This window comes from Bos javanicus, chromosome 5 (genome assembly GCF_032452875.1).
Source record: "Bos javanicus breed banteng chromosome 5, ARS-OSU_banteng_1.0, whole genome shotgun sequence".
NCBI classification, from domain to species: domain Eukaryota; kingdom Metazoa; phylum Chordata; class Mammalia; order Artiodactyla; family Bovidae; genus Bos; species Bos javanicus.
The window spans coordinates 101,544,604-101,569,005 of NC_083872.1; the positions used below are offsets into that span (position 1 = coordinate 101,544,604).

Here is a 24,402-nt window from a genome sequence, read left to right on the forward strand (position 1 = left end):
AGCTAGTCTTAACTCAAGAGAAAGAGAGTAAAAGGAAAGGAATGAGTTGATGGAGGTGGCAAGGTTGGAGCCATGAAAAAGTTGCCAGAAGTCTGATATTAAAACTCCAAGTAAAAATCTTAATTTATCTACTTAAAAAAATAATTGTAATATTTAGTGGAACTCTATGTAACTTTGTTCTGTATTTTCCAAGTCACCTGTAAATGTGTTATCATACATTTCTGTAATTTAAAAAAAAATTTTTTTTTAAAGAAAGAAAAAAAAGTTTCCAGAGAATAATATCAGAAGTTATGGCCAGGAATTGAAGTTGATGAGAGATGAGTTTAGAAGCCATGGCAAAAAGTAAGATAACAAAAAACATACTTAAATGTCTTTAATTATAGTGCATCCGGGGAGGAGAATAGGAAAACTGAGGACGAGAGTTGGGCTAGGCCTGTACTTACCAAAAAGGACGAGCAGTGTAAGTGTCTCATCTTTAGTCCAAACTGTTGCAGCAATGTGTGAGTCTTGCCCTTGGTCTCCAGAGTAACAGTGAATTTTACATTGTCGTACCCAGGACTCAGATCCAAGCAAACCCTCTGAGTAGAGGGGAACTTAAGAAGGGCTGGCAATGCCACCAGATAGTTTCTACTAAAGAAAGGGAAAAAGTGTTGCTCACTAACTGTCTCTCTGGCTCTTTGCAACCCCATGACTGTAGCCCACCAGGCTCCTCTGTCCATGGGATTCTCCAGGAAAGAATACTGGAGTGGGTAGCCATGCCCTTCTCCAGGGGATCCTCCCGACACAGGGATCGTACGTAGGTTTCCTGCGTTGCAGGTGGATTCTTTACCATTTAAGCTATCAGAACTACACTTCTACTAAAGAAGCAAAAGGATTTCAGGGGAGTAATGACTCATCTATTCAATGAAAAATTAATTAATCCCTCTCCTGAGTACTCAGCATGTAGCAATGAATTAAAGAGACAAGCACCTGCCATTATGACCCTTATTTTCTATGAGGGAGAAGGAGAAAAATAACAAATAACTCAGCCTTATACTCACACCCTTCCCCCCGCCCCTACCATAGGCCACCATGGAGAACCTAGGCCCAGGGTACCAAGGAGAAGTAAGTTCCATTTGGGATCTGCAAGCAGATCAAACCAGTCAATCCTAAAGGAAGTCAATCCTAAAAGAAATCAATCCAGAATATTCATTGGAAGGACTGATGCTGAAGCTGAAGCTCCAATATTTTGGCCAACTGATGCGAAGAGCCAACCCAATGGAAAAGACCCTGATGTTGGGAAAGATTGAGGGCAGGAAGAGAAGGAGAGGTTGAGATGGTTGGATGGCATCACCAACTCAACAGACATGAGTTTGAGCAAGCTCCAGGAGATGGTGAAGGACAGGGAGGCCTGGAGTGCTGCAGTCCATGGGGTCACAAAGAGTCGGACATGACTGAGTGACTCACACTTTCCCTTTTCAGACATAAAGAAAGAGCAACAAGAACTGAACAACCAGAACAACAGAGATCAGGGCAGTGGGAGGCTACTATATTTTGATATTATCATATTTTTTAAAGTTTCTTCTTGGCATCTTAGCTTTTCTCTCTGGGTAAAGGAGAAATAAAACCAAAGAAAGAAAAAGATGAAAGGGCATTAAAATAAACCAAAAGTTATCTCCTGCCCACTGTAGTTATGTCTTAGAAAGATGGACGAAGACACCACCTGCCCTAAATCAACCCTGACACACCAAGCACTTACGGGAGAAATTTTCCTGCCGAGGCTGGCAACAGGGCTAATATTCCTAGAAGGAGCTGAGCCCACATCTTTGTGGGTGACAGAGTCCTTAGGAGCAGGAGCCAGAGGTTGGCTCACCCCCTGTAGCATATATATGCTACCCCCCAGTTTAGGATGTGGAGCAATGAGGATGCCACAGCCAATCACCTTTTGGGGCCTCGGGCAGAGGTGGTATACCAGGGTAGGGCTTCTATTCACGTCTTAAAATTTATTTCTCCCTGAAACATTCATACTGGCTCAGCCAGTTTCAAAAACCTGTTTAGGGGAAAAACCAGGGTTGATGTATTCACAGCGGTAAACCTCTCAGAACACATTTGAGGTCCTTCCCTTTCCTTCTGATTTCTTTCCAAATTCCCATTCACATTTGATCTTTTTTTTTTCCTGTTCTTATTATTCTATTAAGACGTATTTGGAAACACAGGAGCAGTATCAATTCAAAGCAGTAGGCGTTTACCTAATGGTGGATTTTTTTTTTAATACTATTCATGATTATCATGACTGTATGAAAATAGGAAACTATATCCACCATAGAGAAAATATAAACTGGACAATCTTTCAGAGAGCAATTTCACAATACTGGTCAAGAGCCTCACTGATTTGCATATTCTTTGACCCAATGACTCTTATTCTCGGAACATATTTTTATGGGAAACTAGAGCAGGCACGTATGCAGAAAATATATCCACTGAGTTTCTTCCTACTGCTCTTTACAATGGCAAGACTTGAAAGCCACCTAAAGTATAAATTAGTTAGGATACTTTCTAACACAAGTGACTAACCTGAATCAAGCCTACTTAAACAAAAAAGAGTTTTTAATAATTGGGGAGAATAAGACATAAAAAAGGGGTTTTCCTGGTGGTTCAGATGGTAAAGAATCTGCCTGCAATGCGGGGGACACAGGTTCAATCCTGGGATTGGGAATATTTCTGGGAGAAGGGAATGGCTACCCACTCCAGTATTCTTGCCTGGAAAAATCCATGGACAGAGTAGCCTGGCAAGCTATGGTCCATTGGGTCACCAAGAGTTAGACATGACTGAGAAACTCACACTTACACTTTTCAGACATAAAGAAAGAATGAGAACTTCCCTGGTGGTCAAATGGCTAAGACTCCATGCTCCCAATGCACAGGGCCAGGTTCAATATCTGCTCAGGGAACTAGATCCCAGATGCAGTAACTAAGATCTTGCAAGCAGTAGTTCAGTTCAGTTCAGTTCAGTTTAGTCGCTCAGTCGTGTCCAACTCTGTGACCCCATAGACTGCAGCACGTCAGGCCTCTGCTGCTGCTCCTGCTGCTAAGTCACTTCAGTCTTGTCCAACTCTGTGCGACCCCATAGACGGCAGCCCACCAGGCTCCCCTGTCCCTGGGATTCTCCACGCAAGAATACTGGAGTGGGTTGCCATTTCCTCCTCCAATGCATGAAACTGAAAAGTGAAAGTGAAGTTGCTCAGTCGTGTGCGACCTCTATCCATCACCAACTCCCAGAGTTTACTCAAATTCATGTCCACTGAGTCGGAGATGCCATCCAACCATCTCATACTCTGTTGTCTCTTTCTCTTCCTGCCTTCAATCTTTCCAAGCATCAGAGTCTTTTCAAATAAATCAGTTTTTCACATCAGGTGGCCAAAGTATGGGAGTTTTCAGCTTCAACATCAGTCCTTCCAATGAATATTCAGGACTGATTTCCTTTAGGATGGACTTGTTGGATCTCCTTGCAGTCCAAGGGACTCTCAAGAGTCTTCTCCAATGCCACAGTTCAAAAGCATCAATTCTTCGGCTCTCAACTTTCTTTATAGTCCAACCTGCAAGCAGTAACAAAGATCAAAGATCCTGAGCAACTAAGACCCAGAAAAATAAACAAATAAAAGAAAGAACTGAACCAGAGAAACTCTGAAAACTTTATGGCCTGGGATTGGAGCCTTGATGCTGCCAGGATTCATTTCCCCCACCCCCAATTTTTCCATCTTATTTGCTCATCTCCTGCCACACAGAGGATTTCCTTTAAGTGATGAGGAAGATGGCAACTGCATGTCCTCAATCCATATTCCTTCAGCTCTAGGATTTTAGTGGACAAAAATTTTCATCTAAGTTATATAAATTTCTAAAGAAAGATTTTGTTCCTTGAGTTTCACACACTCATTTCTGAACCAACTATTGTAGCCAGGATACTATGATAGGGCTTCCCAAGTGGCACTAATAGTAAAGAATATGGCTGCAATGCAGGAGACGTAGGCTCAGTATCTGGGTCAGGAAGATCCCCTGGAGAAGGGAATGGCTACCCACCCAAGTATTCTTGCCTGGAGAATTCCATGGACAGAGGAGCCTGGTGGGCTTCAGTCCATGGGGCTGCAAAAGAGTCAGACACAATTGAACTTACTTACTTGCTTACTTATACCATGATAGGGAGTTCTTGGGTCATTCTGAGACCAGCATTATGGCTTACTGTGATTGATAGCCCCATCGAACCACATGGACTTTGAGAGGAGAAACTCTCTAAAGAAAGAAGAGAGTTGGGGTAAAGATGCTGGGGGAAAAAATATGAAGTCTATTATAATGCCCAATAATATGAGTTTGGTTGAAAACATTGCCATAGTAATATAAATTAATACAGTTCAGCTATTTAAAATAATGCTTTTGTGACAAAGAGAATCATTTGTAATATTAATTGAAGGGGTGAGGGGAGGAAATAACAAGACAATTAATTTTTAGAAATTTCCACTTCCTCTATGGTTGCAAAAATGCCAGTGATGAAAAGCAAGACAAACTGCAAGATCACAGCTTCTCTTGAACCAAAAAGTTGAATCAGAGAGCTGAGTCAGAGTTACATCAACTAAACAGCCTGAAACCTAAGGAGGCACAGTTCCTCCAGAGCAAAGATGGGATGTTTCATCTGTGTCAGTACATGGGAAGGACTGGAGCCATCATAGAAGCAGTAAGAATAATACAGCTAAACGTTTTTATTTTCATTTTATGTATTTATTTATTTTTGGCTGCACTGGGCCTTCATTGCTGTGCATGTAATCTGGTCTACTTCTAGTGATTGGGAGCCATTCTTTGGTGCAGTGCCTGGCTTCTCATGGCTTTGCCCTCCCTTGCTGGAGAGCATGGACTCCAAGACGTGAGGGCTTCAGTAGTTGGGCATCCGGATTTAGTATGTCTGCAGCATGTGGAATCTTCCTGGACCAGAAACTGAACCCATGTCCCCTGCACTGGCAGCCAGATTTTGGACCAGCTGAAGTTTTGTAATAAACTGTCCCTGGTAGCTCAGTTGGTAAAGAATCCTTCTGCAATTCAGGAGACCCTGGTTTGATTCCTAGGTCAGGAAGATCTGCTGGAGAAGGGATAGGCTACTCACTCCAGTATTCTTGGGCTTCCCTTGTGGCTCAGCTGGTAAAGAATCTGTGTGCAATGCAGGAGACCTGGGTTCAATTCCTGGGTTGGGAAGATCCCCTGGAGAAGGAAAAGGCTACCTACTCCAGTATTCTGGCCTGGAGAATTCCATGGATTGTGTAGTCCTTGGGGTCGCAGAGAGTCGGACACAACTGAGTGACTTTTCACTCACTCACTCACTCACAGTAACTATTAAAGGCCTATGTGGGCTTAAGTGTCATCTCCCTGATCACAGAACATGGCAAGAGTGAACATCGACATTTTAGGAATCAGAGAACTAAAATGGACTAGAATGGGTGAATTTAACTCAGATGACCATTATATCTACTACTGTGGGCAAGAATCCCTTAGAAGAAATGGAGTAGCCATCATAGTCAATAAAAGAGTCCGAAATGCAGTATATGGATGCAATCTCAAAAACGACAGAATGATCTCTGTTCATTTCCAAGGCAAACCATTCAAAATCACGGTGATCCAAGCCTATGCCCCAACCAGTAACGCTGAAGAAGCTGAAGTTGAACGGTTCTATGAAGACCTACAAGACCTTTTAGAACCCAAAAAAGATGTCCTTTTCTTTATAGGGGACTGGAATGCAAAAGTAGGAAGTCAAGAAACACCTGGAGTAACAGGCAAATTTGGCCTTGGAGTACAGAATGAAGCAGAGCAAAGGCTAATAGAATTTTGCCAAGAGAACATACTGGTCATAGCAAACACCCTCTTTCAACAACACAAGAGAAGACTCTACACATGGACATCACCAGATGGTCAAAACTAAAATCAGATTGATTATATTCTTTGCAGCCAAAGATGGAGAAGCTCTATACAGGCAGCAAAAACAAGACCAGGAGCTGACTGTGGCTCAGACTATGAACTCCTTATTGCCAAATTCAGACTTAAATTGAAGAAAGTAGGGAAAACCACTGGACCATTCAGGTATGACCTAAATCAAATCCCTTATAATTATACAGTGGAAGTGAGGAATAGATTCAAGGGATTAGATCTGATAGACAGAGTGCCTGAAGAACTGTGGATGGAGGTTTGTGACACTGTACAGGTGGCAGTGATCAAGACCATCCCCAAGAAAAAGAAATGCAAAAGGGCAAAATGGTTGTCTGAGGAGGTCTTACAAATAGCTGTGAAAAGAAGAGAAGTGAAAAGCAAAGGAGAAGAGGAAAGATATACCCCTTTGAATGCAGAGTTCCAAAGAATAGCAAGGAGAGATAAGAAAGCCTTCTTCAGTGATCAGTGCAAAGAAATAGAGGAAAACAATAGAATGGGAAAGACTAGAAATCTCTTCAAGAAAATTAGATACCAAGGGAGCATTTTAAGCAAAAATGGGTACATTAAAGGACAAAAATTGTATGAACCTGACGGAAGCAAAAGATGTTAAGATGTGGCAAAAATACACACAAGAACTACACAAAAAAAATCTTCATGTCCCAGATAACCATGGTGGTGTGATCACTCACATGGAGCCAGACATCCTGGAATGCAAAGTCAAGTGGGCCTTAGAAAGCATCACTATGAGCAAAGCTAGTGGAGGTGATGGAATTCCAGTTGAGCTATTTCAAATCCTGAAAGATGATGCTGTGAAAGTGCTGCACTCAATATGCCAGCAAATTTGGAAAACTCAGCAGTGGCCACAGGACTGGGAAAGGTCAGTTTTCATTCCAATCCCAAAGAAAGGCAATGCCAAAGAATGCTCAAACTATCGCACAATTGCACTCATCTCACACGCTAGTAAAGTAATGCTCAAAATTCTCCAAGCCAGGCTTCAGTAGTACATGAATCATGAACTTCCAGATGTTCAAGCCGGATTTAGAAAAGGAACCAGAGATTAAATTGCCAACATCCGCTGGATCATCGAAAAATCAAGAGAGTTCCAGAAAAACATCTACTTCTGCTTTATTGACTGTGCCAAAGCCTATGACTGTGTGGATCACAATACACTGTGGAAAATCCTGAAAGAGATGGGAATGCCAGACCACCTGACCTGCCTCTTGAGAAACCTATATGCAGGTCAGGAAGCAGCAGTTAGAACTGGACATGGAACAACAGACTGGTTCCAAATAGGAAAAGGAGTATGTCAAGGCTGTATATTGTCACCCTGCTTATTTAACTTACATGCAGAGTACATCATGAGAAATGCTGGGCTGGAAGAAGCACAAGCTGGAATCAAGATTGCCAGGAGAAATATCAATAACCTCAGATATGCAGATGACACCACCCTTATGGCAAAAAAAAAAAAAAAAGAAAAGGAGTACGTCAAGGCTGTATGTTGTCACCTTGCTTATTTAACTTATATGCAGAGTACATCATGAGAAACGCTGGGCTGGAAGAAGCACAACCTGGAATCAAGATTGCCGGGAAAAATATCAATAAGCTCAGATATGCAGATGATAACACCACCCTTATGGCAAAAAGTGAAGAACTAAAGAGCCTCTTGATGAAAGTGGAAGAGGAGAGTGAAAAAGTTGGCTTAAAATTCAGCATTCAGAAAACTAAAATCATGGCATCTGGTCCCATCACTTCACAACAAATAGATGGAGAAACAGTGGAAACAGTGACAGACTTTATTTTGGAGGGCTCCAAAATCACTGCAGATGGTGACTACAGCCATGAAGTTAAGAGATGCTTGCTTCTTGGAAGAAAAGCTATAGCCAACCTAGACAGCATATTGAAAAGCAGAGACATTACTTTGCCAACAAAGGTCCGTTTAGTTAAAGCTATAGTTTTTCCAGTAGTCATGTACAGATGTGAGAGTTGGACTATAAAGAAAGCGGAGCACTGAAGAATTGATGCTTTTGAACTGTGCTGTTGGAGAAGACTCTTGAGAGTCCCTTGGACTGCAAGGAGATCCAAGAAGAAAGGAAATCAGTCCTGAATATTCATTGGAAGGACTGATGTTGAAGCTGAAACTCCCATACTTTGGCCACCTGATGCAAAGAACTGACTCATTTGAAAAGACCCTGATGCTGGGAAAGACTGAATTGGGGAGGAGAAGGGGACGAAAGAGGATGAGATGGTTGGATGGCATCACCGATTCAATGGCCATGAGTTTGAGTAAACTCTGGGAATTGGTGATGGACAGGGAGGCCTGGCGTGCTGCAGTCCATGGGTCCCAAAGAGTCAGACACGACTAAGTGACTGACCTGAACTGAACTGTGGGCTTGAGTAACTCCCAAGAAAATTCTCTGTGTGCCAAAGAAGGAAGGGAACTTGTAATTACTCACAGATTCTTTCCCCAGACTTTGACCAGGTGCTCACAAGAAACACTAAGTGAGGATGACAGAGTAAAGTAAGGCTCACTGAGTAGTATAGGCATAGAGGACAACATTATCTATCCCCGCCTGAAAGGGCCAGCTCCCCTTACTCCTCTCTCAAAAGTCTTAAGCCTCTGAGGAGGAACAGCAAAAAGCCACTGTTGCCAACAGAAGGAATAAGGGGAAAAAAAAATCTACCCTGGGGAGGGAAAAGAAACAGTCCTCAGTGGAGAGTTCTGTGCCAGTGTTTTCATTCATTATGCATGTATGTATATATGTATGTTATTCATTTTTGGCTGCACTGGGTCTTCATTGCCGCATGCCGCATGTGGCAAGCAAGGGCTCATTGTGGTGACTTCTCTCGTTGCAGAGCTCATGTTCCAGGGCACCCAGGCTTCAGTAGTCGTGGCACACAGGCCCAGTTGCTCTGAGAGGCACATAGCATGTTACTTTCCAGATCAGGGATCGAATGCTGTTTGCCCCTGCATTGGCAAGCAGATTCTTAACCACTGGACCACCAGGGAAGTCCTGCCAGTGCTTTTAGAGATCTCCTAAAACCAAAGGAGGGGCAAGAAAATCCTTCCCACACAAGACCTGCCACAGACAGAAAGCAGAGGTAGGCAGGAATGCTGAGAAACCTCATTGTCCAGGGCCCGGGTATATAAAAGCTATCTAAGCACCAAGTAATGAGTAGTAGCATCCGCCACTGGCAGAGGAGCAAGAACAAGGAGAGAAGCTACTTCTGTATAAGCCTACAAGGCGTATAAAGAATGTTGAGAATTGAGGGTGGAGAACAAACATTGAGAAATCTTTCCATCATTTCAGACCCCACCCTAAGCCTAAGACACCATAAGAGGAATTTGAAAATTACGGTGCCCTAGAAGTAATCTTGGCAATAGCAAAACCTAATTCCACCTCACCTTTTAACTAGACGGTTCCATCCACCAAGCTAAACTGCCTGGGAAGAGGCACAAATAGTATTTACCTAAATCTCTCCTATTCTACACAAGAAGTCTGGCATTCAATCAAGAGTTATATGATCTGGACTTCCTTGATGGTCCAGGAGTTAATACTCTGTGCTCCTAATGCACAGGACCTGGGTTCGATCCCTGCTCAGGGAACTAAATTCCACATACCACAACTAAGACCTGGCCAACTAAGACCTGGTCAAACAAATAAATAAAAATAATAAATATTTTTAAAAATTATACAATCTATCAAAAGAAGAAGAACAAAGAAGACAAACCCCCTGCCTTCTAAATACAAAACAATTGACAGAACCAGGTTCAGAGGTGATCTGTGTGTTAGTAATATCAAAGAGGGAAGTTAAAATGGCTAGGAGAAATTTCATAAAAGATCTAATGGTAAGGACTTCCTGGTGGTCCAGTGGCTAGGACTCTGAGCTCCCAACACAAGAGAACTGGGTTCCATCGCTGGTCAGGGGACTGGATCCCACGTGCCACACTAAGATCCAGTGCAGCCAAAAAAATAAGTAATTTTTAAAAAGATCTAATGATAAAGGTGGACAGCATCTATGAACAGATAGGGGATTCTAAAAGAAACACATAAGTGATAAAAGATAAAAATACTGAAAATAAAAACTATGGTATCAGAGATGAGCAACTCCTCTTAATGGCTCATTAGTAAACCTGCCAGAGCTGAGGAAATAATAAATCAATTTCTACTCTTGAAATGAATCAATAGGAATTACCCAAACTGAAACATCAAGAAAAAAAGAGGACAAACAAATTGAACAGAGTATCCAAGCACTGTGGGACAATATCAAATCGTTTAATGTACATGTTATTAGAATCCTAGGGGAAGAGAAAAAAAACAAGCAGAAGAAATGTTTGAAGAGATAACAGATGAGTTTTCCAAAAGTAATGAAAAGCATCAAATACTAAATCCAAGAATCACAGCAAGATAAATGCCAAAATAAAACACACCTAACCCATCATGTCCAAACTTCTCTAAACCAGAGATAAATAGGGAGTCCTGGAGGTGGCCAAAGCGGAGGAAAAAAAAAAAAAAAAATATATATATATATGTATTGCATATTAAAAAAACAAAGGTCAGAATTACAGCAAACTCTTCTTGAAAAACATAACTATCCAGAAGACAATGGACTGACATCTTTAAAGCATCAAAAGAAGGGAGAGGGGGTGGGGATTCTGTACTCAGCAAATGTATCTTTAAATAAGGAAGGGGGAAAAGAGGTTTTTTTCAGACAAACAAAAGCTGAGAGAATTTATTGCCAGAAGATGCATTCTACAAACAACATTAAAGGGAGTTCTTAATTAAGGCAGAAGAAATAAAACAGGAGTTGACAAACTGGCCTGCTGTTCATATCCAGCCTTTCACAGGTTTTCCAAATAAAGTTTTATTGGAACACAGTAATATTCATTTGCTTACACATTATCAGTGGCTATTTTGTGCTGTAGTAGATCTGAAGGATTATTAAGAGACTATGTGGCATGCAAAGCCTGTATTATTTAAAGCTCATCGTTTACAGAAAAACCGTGCTGACTCCTAGAATAAGACATCATACAGAAACTGCACAAATAAATGCAGATCTCTGGATATGGTATCAAAATATAAAAGGCATATAGATCAATTTAAATCACTCTAAAAGACAAATGACTGCCATAAGCAAAAAATAATTCATTCTGAGCTGTAATGTAGGAGTAAGGTACTTTATAACATGTCAAAACAAAGGGACTGAAAATGAATAAATGAAGAGGACTTCCCTGGTGACACGGTGGATGAGAAACTGCCTGCCAATGCAGGGGACACGGGTTCAGTCCTCTGTCCAGGAAGATCCCACATGCCTCAGAGCAACTAAGCCTGTGTGACAACTACTGAAGCCTGTGTGCCTAGGGCCTGTACCCCACAACAAGAGAAGCCACAATAAGAAGCCTTTGCACCACAACAGAGAGGAGCCTGCCCTCCCCAAAACTAGAGAAAGCCTTGCCTAGCAACAAAGACCCAGCACAGCCGAAAATGAAGAAATAAATAATGAAGAATCTGCTTATCATAATCCCTCTGGTATGTATCTCTTCCTTCTTTCCTCCTACTTTGAATTTTCTGATTCTAAATTTTTCTCCACTTCTTCCCTTTGTAAGATATCAGAGCCCACCACTATCCCCATCTACTTCTCTCTCCTTTTCTAAAATCCCAGAAATACACCTTCATTCTCTTCAGCCAACAATCTTTTACTCTGGCCCTTTGATTTTAGTAGATAAAATTCATTAACTGTGGGATTTTGTTGAACATCTTCTAATCCTGTGGATCTAAAAGAAAAATGAGAATGGAGGTGGGTAAGAAGTAAGAATGATTTAGGTGCATATCCAGTAAAATATTGACTGTGCAATGAAAACACAGTAATGCCTAGGCTAGGGAGGGGTGCTGATCTACACAACAAGTGTTTTTTGTTTGCTTGTTTTAGGCCATGCAGCATGTGGCATCTTAGTCTCCCAATCAAACCTGCAACCCCTGCATTGGGAGGCAAAGTTTTAACCACTGGACTGCCAGAGAAGTCCCTACATTACATGTATTGAACCTGGATACAGTGACAGATTGCATTTTCCTGGGCTCCAAAATCACTGCAGACAGTGACTGCAGCCACAAAATTAAAAGACATTTGCTCCTGGGAAGAAAAGCTATGACAAATCTAGACAGCGTATTCAAAAGCAGAGACATGACTTTGCTGACAAAGGTCCTTATAGTCAAAGCCATGGTTTTTCCAATAGTCATGTACAGATGTGAGAGGTGGACCATAAAGAAGGCTGATCGCTGAAGAACTGATGCTTTAAACTGTGGTACTGGAGAAGACTCTTGAGAGTCTCTTAGACAGCAAGGAGGTCAAATCAGTCAATCCTAAAGGAAATCAATCCTGAATATTCATTGGAAGGACTGATGCTGAAGCTGAAGCTCCAACACTTTGGCCACCTGATGCGAAGAGCCAACTCACTGGAAAAGACCCTGATGCTGGGAAAGATTGAGGGCAGGAAGAGAAAGGGACGACAAAGGATGAATGGTTGGATGGCATCACCGACTCATTGGACAGGAGTTTGAGCAAATCCTGGGAGATAGTGAAGGACAGGGAAGCCTGGCATGCTGCAGTCCATGGGGTCACAAAGAGTTGGACACAACTTAGTGACTAAACGACAAGTACTCAGTACAGCTAAGGAAAAAATTTGTTCTGGTGTGTAGGGAATTTTTAAAATTTATGTTCTCCCAGCATTCCTAATCCTTTTCTATATATTTTATCCCACACCCTTCTGCTCCAGAATGTTCCTTTCTCATTTTCAGGTTATTTCCACTTTTCCACATATATTCTTTGATCTTCCATCTGCTAAAATATTCTTTGAAAATTTCGTTGTCCAAATGTGACCAGCTTTCTTTGCTTGCTAGTCTCCTAGGATACATGTTGGTACTACGGTATTCTCAGCAAGCTAGGTTTCTGCTGTCCTCATTTGAGAAGATGAATGAAGACAGGGGTGTGTTTCTGTCCCACTCGCAGTCTGCTGAGCTGAGACTACCTCTGGAGAGCAGGGACTAACTAAATTAAGTCCTGCTTTTGGGGAAAAACCAGGGAGGAACCGCCCGGGGCTGGGCCACTCCTTGCTTGCTTCTGTGTCTCCTCCACCCTTCTCGATTAATTATAAGGTCACCTCTTTTCTTTTCCAAATCCATTCCAGCAAAGGATGTAACGTGTCAAAGTTCAGATATGAATGCATCAGGGCAAATGTGGTTCCCATGCAACCCCACCCAAGCTTCGACAGTACCTGAACTAACATTTAGTTTCCTGAAGTAAGACATGAAAAAAAAAACTGATCGTGCCTATTACAAGAGGCAAAGGAGAAACAGAGACATCACATGCTCAGATTATACATAGGAGAAGGATTTTTTTCCAATAAATATCTATTGGTCACTGTTATAGGATGAATTGCGCTCCCTTTAAATTTGTATGCTGAAGCCCTATCCCCAGTCAATACCTCAGAGTGTGACTGGTTTTGGAGATGGGGTCCAGTCTGCCAGCTGAACCTAAAGATTTTGGACATGTCTCCACAATCACATAAGCCAATTGTAAATCGTGTTTGTGTGTGTGTATGTGAATTTGATTTATATATAAAAGACATCTTCAGCATGTTAAACATAATAGGGAAAGTATTCAAAGACCTTTTCTTTGACTTCGAAGAAAATATTTCATAACATAACGTACACATGAAAAGTTGAATAATGAATGAAAAAAGTACTAAAGAAATGCCTTGTGGGGCTTCCCTGGTGGTCCAGTGGTTAAGAATCTGCGCTTCCACTGCAGGGGGCTCCCTCTCCATCCCTGGAATGATTTAATATCTAAAGCATGCAACTGATAATACTTGTTTAGAAGACAAATCTGTGGGCTGGGTTAGAGTTGAAAGGAAAAGGTCAAAGGAATATAGCGTGTGACTGAGAAGTTTCAGGGAACCTCTTTCATACAGGTTCTCATTGGACTTTCATGGCCTTTAATTTTTTTTATATGTAATTTTATTTATTTATTTATTTATTGTTTGCTATGCTGGCTCTTCACTGCTGCTCGGGCTTTTCTCCAGTTGCTTCTCTCTAGTGGGCTTCTCACTTCGGTGGCTTCTTTTGTGTGGAGCATAGGCCTGGATGCTCTGTGTGATGAAGGGTCTTCCTGGATCAGGGAAGACTGGCAGGTGGATTCTTAGCCACTGAGCCACCGGAGAAGCCCTATCACTCTTACTTTTTAACTTTAAATCCTTTACTAAACCAAAAAGAAAGAACATCTTCCATTTTGAAAGACAGGAACTTCCTCTTCAGTCATAACCATATTATTTTGTCTATGAGGCACTGATTTATCTATATTAAGGTACTCTTCTTCAACGTGATTTGGGAGAGGGGGAAGGAGAGAAAGGAGGAGTAAAACAGATGTAAGTGCTTCCAGTAAAGCATAACCTTCCTTCTGGAGGCGCACACTATAAGAGATTGATATGAGAGTAGAACAAAAGTTTTCCTAGAAAGTCAGCAATGCTGGGCACATAGGAAGCATTCAATATGTTATTGTTGACTGCTGAAGTGAACCAATAGCACCTATACACTTCACAGCAAGATACTGGACACTCTACACCAGCCACCACTATTTTATTACTGTGGTTATGTATTAATAATATGTGAGCCCCAAGGAAGAACAGGCTGTAACCTCAGGCCACTTAAAACAGTGTCTTGCTGTGGGAGGTATTTAATAAATATGAAAGAGTGAAAAAAAAATGAGAGCAAATTAAGGTAATTTCAGCAAAAATCATACAGTAAGACCCTCCAAAAATTTGTCCTTGCATAAAAGCGACCAAAAAAGCCTGGCACAAATGGTAACGATGTATCCAAGGAACATTTAGTAAAGAAAAAGAGCCAAACCTGGTAACAGCAATGAACTTTGCAGCATTTTAACTTATCTTAATCCCACTCCCCACTCCTCAGTTCTGTGGCAGCCTTAAAAATAAAGCCTGCGTTTCTAATACTGTGCGTGACTGCGTCCTAAGTCGCAGTCGTGTCGGATTCTTTGCGACCCTATGGACCTTAGCCCGCCAGGCTCCTCTGACCGTGGGATTCTCCAGGCAAGAATACTGGCATGGGTTGCCATGTCCTCCTCCAGAGTATCTTCCTCACCCAGGGATGGATGGTGTCTCTTAAGTCTCCTGCCTTGGCAGGAGGGTTCTTTACCACTAGCGCCATCTGGGGGTAGGGGAGCAGAAGAGATCTTATTCCCAAAGAAACGTCATTATTTGATCTATTTGCTAGGGGTTCCCTGGAAGACCACTGGCAAGGCTCTTTAACTTCACACAAACTTGCCCAGAGCTAACCACCTTCGGGACCGAGGGAAGAGCATTTGCTGAATGTTTCAACATCACAGCTGCCTGAAATGTTGATACACATAATAGACTAACCACAAAGCTTAAAAAGAAAAGCTGAGGAATGAGGTATCCATAGGGGCTTTGAAAAAGCCTGACATTGAAAATTTATTTGGAATTATTTTTAAAAACCACAGAACAAACAAATAACAAGTTTAAGAAGCACCAAAATGATAAACCTCAAGGAGGCAGCAGAATCTACTTCGCAGAGCTGCCCCGTATTATTATTTGAGACGTTTGCTGCTGCTGCTGCTAAGTCACTTGAGTCGTGTTCGACTCTGTGTGACCCCATAGACGTCAGCCCACCAGGCTCCCCTGCCCCTGGGATTCTCCAGGCAAGAACACTGGAGTGGGTTGCCATTTCCTTCTCCAATGCGTGAAAGTGAAAAAGTGAAAGTGAAGTCGCTCAGTCGTGTCCGACTCTTAGCGATCCCATGGACTGCAGCCTACCAGGCTCCTCCATCCATGGGATTTTCCAGGCAAGAGTACTGGAGTGGGGTGCCATTGCCTTCTCCTTGAGACATTTAGTTTTCAGTAAAACATTTATGAGAAATAAGTAAGTATCATTTATACACAGGGGGAAAAAAATCAATAGAAATAGTCATTGAGGAAGTCCAGATGTTGTACTTACTAGGTAAAAACTTTTAGTTATTTTGTTTTTAATTGGAGAATAATTGCTTTACAATGTTGTGTTGCTTTATACTGTACAACACTGTAAATCAGCTGTAAGTATAGTGTGTCCCCTCCCACTGAAGCCTCGCTCCCACACCCCCAATTATTTTAAATGTGATCAAATCACATCTAAAGAACTAACTAAAGTATGGGAATGATGTCTCATCAAATAGAGAATATCAATAAAGAGAAAGTTTGGGGAACTTCTTTGACTGTCCAGTAGTTAAGACTCTGTGGATTCTGATGCAGGGAGCACGGGTTTGATCAGCTGGTTGGGGAACTAAGATCCCATATGGTGCAGGGTTGCAGCCACAACAAAAAAATAGAGAAGAGAGAGAAAAAAATTTTAAAGGATCTAGATAGAGATTTTGATGTTGAAAAACATATATTCTATCCTGGGAAATGTTTTACATGCCCACTTTTTTTGTTTTTGCTAAATTGCTTCAGTCATGTCCAACTCTTTTCAACACTATGCACTGTAGCCCACCAGGCTCCTCTGTCCATGGGATTCTCCAGGCAAGAATACTGGAGTGGGTTGCCATGCCTTCCTTAAGGTGGGTCTTCCTGACCCAGGGATCAAACCAGCATCTCTCATATCTCCTGCATTGGCAGGAGGGTTCTTTACCACTAGTGCCACCTGGAGAGCCCTTATGTGCAGTAGAGAAAATGTGTTTTGCTACTGTTGGGTGTTGAAGTAGTCCATGATGTCTATTAGATGTAAAGTTGGTCAAGTCTATTTCCCTGTTGATTCTCCTTGCACTTCTTCTAACCATTATTGAAAGTGGGGTATTAAATTCTACAGTCATTATTGTTGAATTGTCTATTTCTTCCTTCAATTTTGTCCATTTTTATTTTTCAGACCTGTTTTAGGTGCATATGTTTATAATTGTTACTTCTTCTTCATAGATTGACCTTTTCTCATTACATCTTTTTTTGGTCTCTAGTAACGATTTTTGTCTTCAAGACTGCATTGTCTGATATCGGTATAGTTACTCTAGCTCTCTTTTGGTTACTGTTTCACAGCATAGCCTATTCTGTTCCTTTACCTCTAATCTACTTGCACCTTTGAATCAAACATGACAACATATAATTGGATCACGTGTTTCCTTTTATATATCCGTATGCCAATTTCAGCTTTTTGATAATTTCATCTTTCATTGAATGTATTAAAGGAACAGTTAGAATTTCTGTCTGCCAGTTTGCCGTTTGTTTACTATGTCTTTTTGTTCCTCAGTTCCTCCATTACTGCATTCTTTTTTGTTATAGCTTTCTAGTGGGTCACTTAAATGTTCTTGTTTCTTTACTATGTACTTTTATTTTTTTGGCCACAGGATCTTACCTCCCCAACCAGGGATGGAACCCAGGCCGTTGGCAGTGAAAGCTGAGATTCCTAACTACTGGACCACCAGGGAATTCCCTACAAATTTTTAAATTGTGTGTTTAGTGGTTGCTCTGTGAATTATTATTAACATCTTAATTGGTTGCAATCTGTCTTGGATTAATACAAATTCCATTTCAATAGTTTACAGAAACTTTACTCTTACATAGCTCCACTCCCTCCTATCTTTATCCTGCATATTGTCACCCTGCTTATTTAACTTCTATGCAGAGTACATCATGCAAAATGCTGGGCTGGACGAAACACAAGTTGGAATCAAGATTTCCGGGAGAAATATCAGTAACTTCAGATATGCAGATGACATCATCCTTATGGCAGAAAGTGAAGAAGAACTAAAGAGCCTCTTGATGAAAGTGAAAGAGGAGGTTGAAAAAGTTGGCTTAAAACTCAACATTCAGAAAACTAAGATCATGGCATCCAGTCCCATCACTTCATGGCAAATAGATGGGGAAACAATGGAAACTGACAGACTATTTTTCTGGGCTCCAAAATCACTGCAGATGGTGACTGCAGCCATGAAATTAAAAGACACTTGCTCCTTGGAAGAAACGTTATGACCAACCTAGACAGCATATTCAAAAGCAGAGACATTACTTTGCCAACAAAGGTCCGTCTAGTTAAAGCTATGGTTTTTCCAGTAGTCATGTATGGATATGAGAGTTGGACTATAAAGAAAGCTGAGTGCTGAAGAATTGATGCTTTTGAACTGTGGTGTTGGAGAAGACTCTTGAGAGTCCCTTGGACTGCAAGGAGATCCAACCAGTCCATCCTAAAGATCAGTCCTGGGTGTTCTTTGGAAGGAATGATGCTAAAGCTGAAACTGCAGTACTTTGGCCACCTCATGCGAAGAGTTGACTCATTGGAAAAGACTGATGCTGGGAGGGATTGGGGACAGGAGGAAAAGGAGACAACAGAGGATGAGATGGCTGGATGGCATCACTGACTCGATGGACGTGAGTTTGAGTGAACTCTGGGAGTTGGTGGTGAACAGGGAGGCCTGGTGAATCGCAATTCATGGGGTCGCAAAGAGTAGGACACGACTGAGTGACTGAACTGAATATTTTTTTGGAAACTGGGTTTATCAAACAATATAATGTAGCAACTTTGGCAATCAGATTCTCCCTCTTCCCAGTTCACTGTTGTTGGTTCCCTGACCGGCAGTTGAACCCACGACCACAGCAGTGAAAGCGCCCAGTCCTAACTACAGGACCACCAGGGCGGTCCCTTTTTCTCGTCTTTTTTTCTTCTTCATGTCTTTCTTGAACACATGTACAGCCTGGCTCATGAATATGGCCTCCTAGATTCCAGGATATATTGAAGCTTTCAAAGCCCCTACGGCTAATTCATTCTTCAGCTTTTCCCTTTTAAGCTTTTTGGTTAATCTATTGTTTACCCCAGCTGTGATCAAAGTTTGGTTTTTTAAAAACATTATTTATTTTACATAGCAGGCAGGTCTTAGCTGCAGCATGTGGAATCTAGCTCGTTGACCAGGGATCAAACTTGGATCCCCTGCATTGGGAGCATGGAGTCTTAGCCACCGGAACAAGAGGAAAAAACCTGCTTTTTTTAAAATATATTTTCATTTGACTGGAGTACAGTTGATTTTCAATGTTGTATTAGTTTCAGGGGTACAGCAAAGTGATTCAGTTATATATATACACATATTCATGTTTTAAAGATCCTTTTCTCATATAGGTTATCACAGAATACTGAGTAGAGTTCCCTGTGCTATACAGTAGGTCTTTGTTGGTAAGGCTTATTGGTGAGCTTTGTTAAGTGTGGTCGAATGGCTTTTAAACTATGACAATTTTTTCCCACTGCTGAGGCAATACACTTCCGAGTTCCCTACTTTTGGTCCCATGATATATTTGAGTTTTCCATTCTGGCTGGTGGGAATACAAACTGTTCAAGTCCTTTTGTGAACCTGGGGGACTGTTCCTACTAATAATTTTAGGTGCTTCTTTGTTGCCCTTGTAGGGGCTTCTCTGGCCATCCAGTGGTTAAGACTTAGCATTTCCAATGCAAGGGGCTGGGTTTGATTCCCGGTCAGGGAACTAAGATCCCACATGCCACATAGCAAAAAAAAAAACAAAAAACCTATAAGTATGTTAGACCATATTACTTCTCTGCTCAAAATTGTTCAATGCTTCTCAATTTCTTACAACATAAAACAATGTCTCTACAGTTTTCTTAAGGCCTGTTAATCTAGCCCTTAATTACCTTTCTTCTACCATTGCTCTCTGTGTTCCGTCCATACTGGCCTCATTGCTGTTCCTCAAACATTCCAGGCTCACTTCCAGCTTAATAACATTTACCATTTACTATCTGTTTCCCCTACTGTAATATAAAGCAAATGATGGGGAAAAAAAAAAAAAGCAAATGATGATGAGGATTTCTTTCATTTTTTTTGCTGATTTTTACCCAAACATCTAAAATAGTGTGTGGCACCTAGTAGATCCCGTAAATATTTGTGGAATGAGACTCTAAACCTAATCATAGAGCATTCAGGGTATTAGTAAGGTTACAGAACAGACACTCAGCCACAAGAGACAAAACAGAGATCTGGTTATCGAAAACAGAGTACAGTATCAGAGTCTTGCCAGTAAAAAAGATTCTTAGAGGCCAAGTGTTATTGTTGGACCAGAGTTATTTAATGTGCTTTTACTAGAGATCAGAGTTTAACCTAGAGATTGGGCTAAGTGACGCAAACTGTGGGAAGCAGGATCTGATATTAAGCTCAGCCTGAAATGCCTCAAAAACATAACTTCAAAGGGTAAATATGTCTAATAGAACTTTAGGAGAAGCTCAGATGTGTACTTGGAAAATATTATTCCTACTAGAAATATTTGAAGACTTGCTATATAATACCATCAGGCTCCTTTAAAAACTGAATTCGTCAAGATTTTTAATGCCACTGAAGATGTGAAAAGGGGCCTTAGAAACTAACGGTAGAACTGTAAACTTTTCAATTTAAAAAAATGTGCTAAATTAAAGGAAGTGTAAAATTTACCTTTTTAGCCTCTTTAAAGTGTCCAGTTCAGTGGCAGTAAGTACATTTACATTGCTATGCAACCATCACCACTATCCATCTCCAGACGGTTTCAATACCACCCTTCTTTGGTTTTTTTTGATCAGTTTTTTCATTTATTTATTGGCCACACCACTGAGGCATGTGAGATCTTAGTTCCCTGACCAGGGATTCAACCTGTGACCCCTGCAGTGGAAGCTTGGAGTCTTAACCACTGGACCGCCAGGGAATTCCCAATACCACCATTCTTAAAAGGAAAAAAAAAAGTGCAACAATAATTTTTTTCTAAAAGTATTTATCTACATATATAATTGTTGGCTTAAAAAGAAACTTCTTCCTTCCGTATCCTGAAGGGATTAGTTATATAAGTAAAACCAGGAGAAAGTGTAAATGAAGCCCAGAGGCCCATCTAATTCCATGTGCTCTGTCTTTGAAGTAGAAAAACTCACAGCTCTGTTTAAGTAGAAAAACGTGTGCTAGACTCAACCTTTCATAACGCCAGATCTCATTTTTCTTTCAAATATACCTTACTAGGAAGGCTGCTTGGCAGGTCCTCCATTCTTTTATTCTGTGATAGCTGCCAATACCAGTTCTCCTGGCCTAGACAAAGGTGGAGCTCTACACGGAGGGCCACCTCATGTGAAGCCAGCAGCTGTCTGTGTGGGCTGAGGTCTCTTCTGGAGACAGAGGAGCATGCGGTACCCATAGAAGCTCTAAAACATGATTTCCGCTTTTCAGGGTAGTAATTACCTTGGTGTTCCCATTTAGGCCAGAGTTATAAAAGGCACAGAACATTTTTTGCCTGTCGTCCTTTGAGTGGCCCCAAATTGGCAAGTTCGATTTCTTAAAACACATCCCAGCTGCATGGAGAAGCTCACTTCTCCCTTGATTTCCAGACTTGACCTCTCTAAGTTCTCTCTTTCCCATCTCCCCACCACTGCATCATCTTGTCCTCATGCCTCAGTCTTTCTTATAAATTTGTCTCTACTGCTTCTCTTCAGACCTAGTCTTCGTATACATACAGTAGATTTTATCTTTCCTTTCTGGCCACACCACAAGGTATTCAGAATTTCCCTGTGTAGAGGTCAAACCCATGCCCCCTGCAGTGGAAGCTTGGAGTCTTAACCACTGGACAACCAGGGAAGTCCTTATTAGGTTTCTTCTGCTACATAACTCACTATCATAAGTTTAGGTATTTAAAACAACACACATTTATTATCTCACAGTTAATGGGTAGGGAGTCTGGGCACAAGTGGGCTCAGGGTGTCAGCAGACTGCCATCTCATCCCATTTGATTAATTTTTTTTTTTAATTTTTTCACTTCTGAATTATTATTTTATAATTTAGTGAACTCCTTTTTCTCTTTTACTTTATTGTTTTGGAGGCTAATTACTATACAATATTGTATTGGTTTTGTCATACATTGACATGAATCTGCCACGGGTGTACATGTGTTCTCCATCCTGAACCCCGTTCCCACCTCCCTCCCCATCCCATCCCTCTGGGTCATCCCAGTGTACCAGCCCCGAGCACCCTGTCTCATGTATCGAACCTCGACTGGCAATCCATTTCACATATGATAATATACATGTTTCAATGCCATTCTCCCAAACCATCCCACCTTCGCCCTCTCCCACAGAGTCCAAAAGACTGTTTTATACATCTGTGTCTCTTTTGCTGTCTTGCATACAGGGTTATCATCACCATCTTTCTAAATTCCATATATATGCGTTAGTATACTGTATTGGCGGAGAAGGCAATGGCACCCCACTCCAGTACTCTTGCCTGGAGAATCCCACAGATGGAGGAGCCTGGTAGGCTGCAGTCCGTGGGGTTGCCAAGAGTGGGACACAACTGAGCGACTTCACTTTCACGCATTGGAGAAGGAAATGGCAACCCACTCCAGTGTTCTTGCCTGGAGAATCCCAGGGACGGGGGAGCCTGGTGGGCTGCCGCCTATGGGGTCGCACAGAGTCGGACACGACTGCAGCAACCTAGCAGCAGCAGCAGCATACTGTATTGGTGTTTTTCTTTCTGGCTTACTTCACTCTGTATAATAGGCTCCAGTTTCATCCACCTCATTAGAGCTGATTCAAATGTATTCTTTTTAATACAATATTCCATTGTATATATGTACCACAGCTTTCTTATCCATTCATCTGCTGATGGATATCTAGGTTGCCATTTGATTAATTTAAAGCCAACTGATTGAAGGTCTTATAGTTACAAAGTCCCCAGACCTTTGTCATATAACATAACCTAATCACACAGTGCTATGTCACCATATACACAGGTCCCATTTAAAGAAAGGGAAATATAGACTTCATTGGTGGCCCGGTGGTTAAAAATCTGCCCGCCAATGCACAGGACATGAGTTTGATCCTGGCTCCAGGAACTAAGATCCCACTTGCCACAGGGCAACTAAGCCTGCGCACCACAACTGCTAGGCCTGCACACCACAACTACTAAGCACTCACACAACAACAAGATTCTGCATGCTGCAACTAAGACTCAGCCAAAAATAAATGAATGAATAAATACATGTTAAGAAAAAGATAGGGACTTCCCTTATGGTCCAGGGGCTGACTCTGTGCTCCCAATGCAGGGGGTCCGACTTTGATTCCCGATCAGGGAATTAGATCCTGCATGCCGCAACTCAAGGGTTCAAATGCCACAACGAAGACCTGGTACAGCCAAATTAATAAGTAATAAAAGTTTATAAAAACGAAAGAGAAATAAGAGCTTGCTTCCCTCACGGCTCAGATGGTAAAGAAGCTGCCTGCAATGCAGGAGACCCAGGTTTGATCCCTGGGTTGGGAAGATCCTCTGGAGAAGGGAATGGTAACCCACTCCAGTATTCTTCCCTGGAAAATTCCATGGACAGAGGAGACTGGTGGGCTACAGTCCATTGGGTCACAAATAGTCGAACAAGACTGAGCGACTAATACATACACACATACCAGAGGATGGGAATCTTGGGGGCTTAAAGGAAGAAATATCTTTCTTCTCTGAGTATCCAGAGCTATTCCAATTCATTTCCATTTACTAGATCTTCATAAAATAAACCAAAATTCTTCAAATTCCCACTATGACAACAGTGACTAAGGGTACTTTTTAAATACTTAGGCTTTGCTACTGTGTATCCATTGGAAGATAACTTAAATCTTCTAAATCTGTCTTAACCTTTCAAATATTGTATCTCCAGTAAAACAAGAAAATAATCTCTATATGACTATTCTCCATTTTCATTCCATTCATTGGCTCTTTTTAGAGAAGAAAACCACCCCCTTTCCCTTTTATTCTTGTGGAAAACTCATTCTATTATGTATTGTTGCTGCTGCTGCTAAGTCACTTCAGTCGTGTCCAACTCTGTGCGACCCTAGAAATGGCAGCCCACCAGGCTCCCCTGTCCTTGGGATTCTACAGGCAAGAACACTGGAGTGGGTTGCTTTTCCTTCTCCATTGCATGAAAGTGAAAAGTGAAAGTGAAGTTGCTCAGTTGTGTCCGACTCTGATCGACCCCACGGATTGCAGCCTACCAGGCTCCTCCATCCATGGGACTTTCCAGGCAAGAGTACTGGAGTGGGGTGCCATAGCCTTCTCCGTTATCAGATATAGGGTTGCAAATATTTTCTCCCATTTCTACCATTGATATTATGCAAATTTAATTGTTCACAATGTCTTTTCTTCTTTCCATCTTCCAGCTGAATTTTGGGATAGTGGAAGACAGAGATTATCACTTATAGTTCAGGGAAAAAGGGAGAAATTCTAGCTGAGCCATTTAGTATTTAGTTCCAAATGCTATTAGGCTTACTTTACAATCTAAGAAAAACTTGTCATTGATCATTTTCGCAGATGGAAAAATTGGTGCAAAGATAAATTCTCCACAATCACAGAATTAGCATGTGGCAAAGCTAAATATTAGACTCAGTTTTAACTTGACTTTGACAGTATTTGTCAAATGAT

At 41.5% G+C, this 24,402-nt stretch overlaps 1 protein-coding gene across 4 annotated transcripts in view; it reads right to left on the reverse strand.

Moving 5' to 3' along the window:
- A2ML1 (alpha-2-macroglobulin like 1) overlaps window positions 1–1,931 on the reverse strand; it is a 50,263-nt gene extending 48,332 nt beyond the window's left edge. For 2 of the 4 annotated variants that reach the window (XM_061417974.1, XM_061417973.1), the window contains exons 1-2: window positions 1,739–1,840; window positions 444–627 (exon numbers count right to left, since the gene is read on the reverse strand). In XM_061417974.1, coding sequence (XP_061273958.1) covers window positions 444–627; window positions 1,739–1,803 — 249 coding nt within the window. In that variant the 5' untranslated portion in view covers window positions 1,804–1,840. Of the gene's footprint in view, window positions 1–443; window positions 631–1,738 lie in introns of all 4 variants that reach the window. The other 2 variants (XM_061417971.1, XM_061417972.1) reach the window with 2 other exon arrangements.
- Between the last annotated feature and the right edge of the window lie 22,471 nt (window positions 1,932–24,402).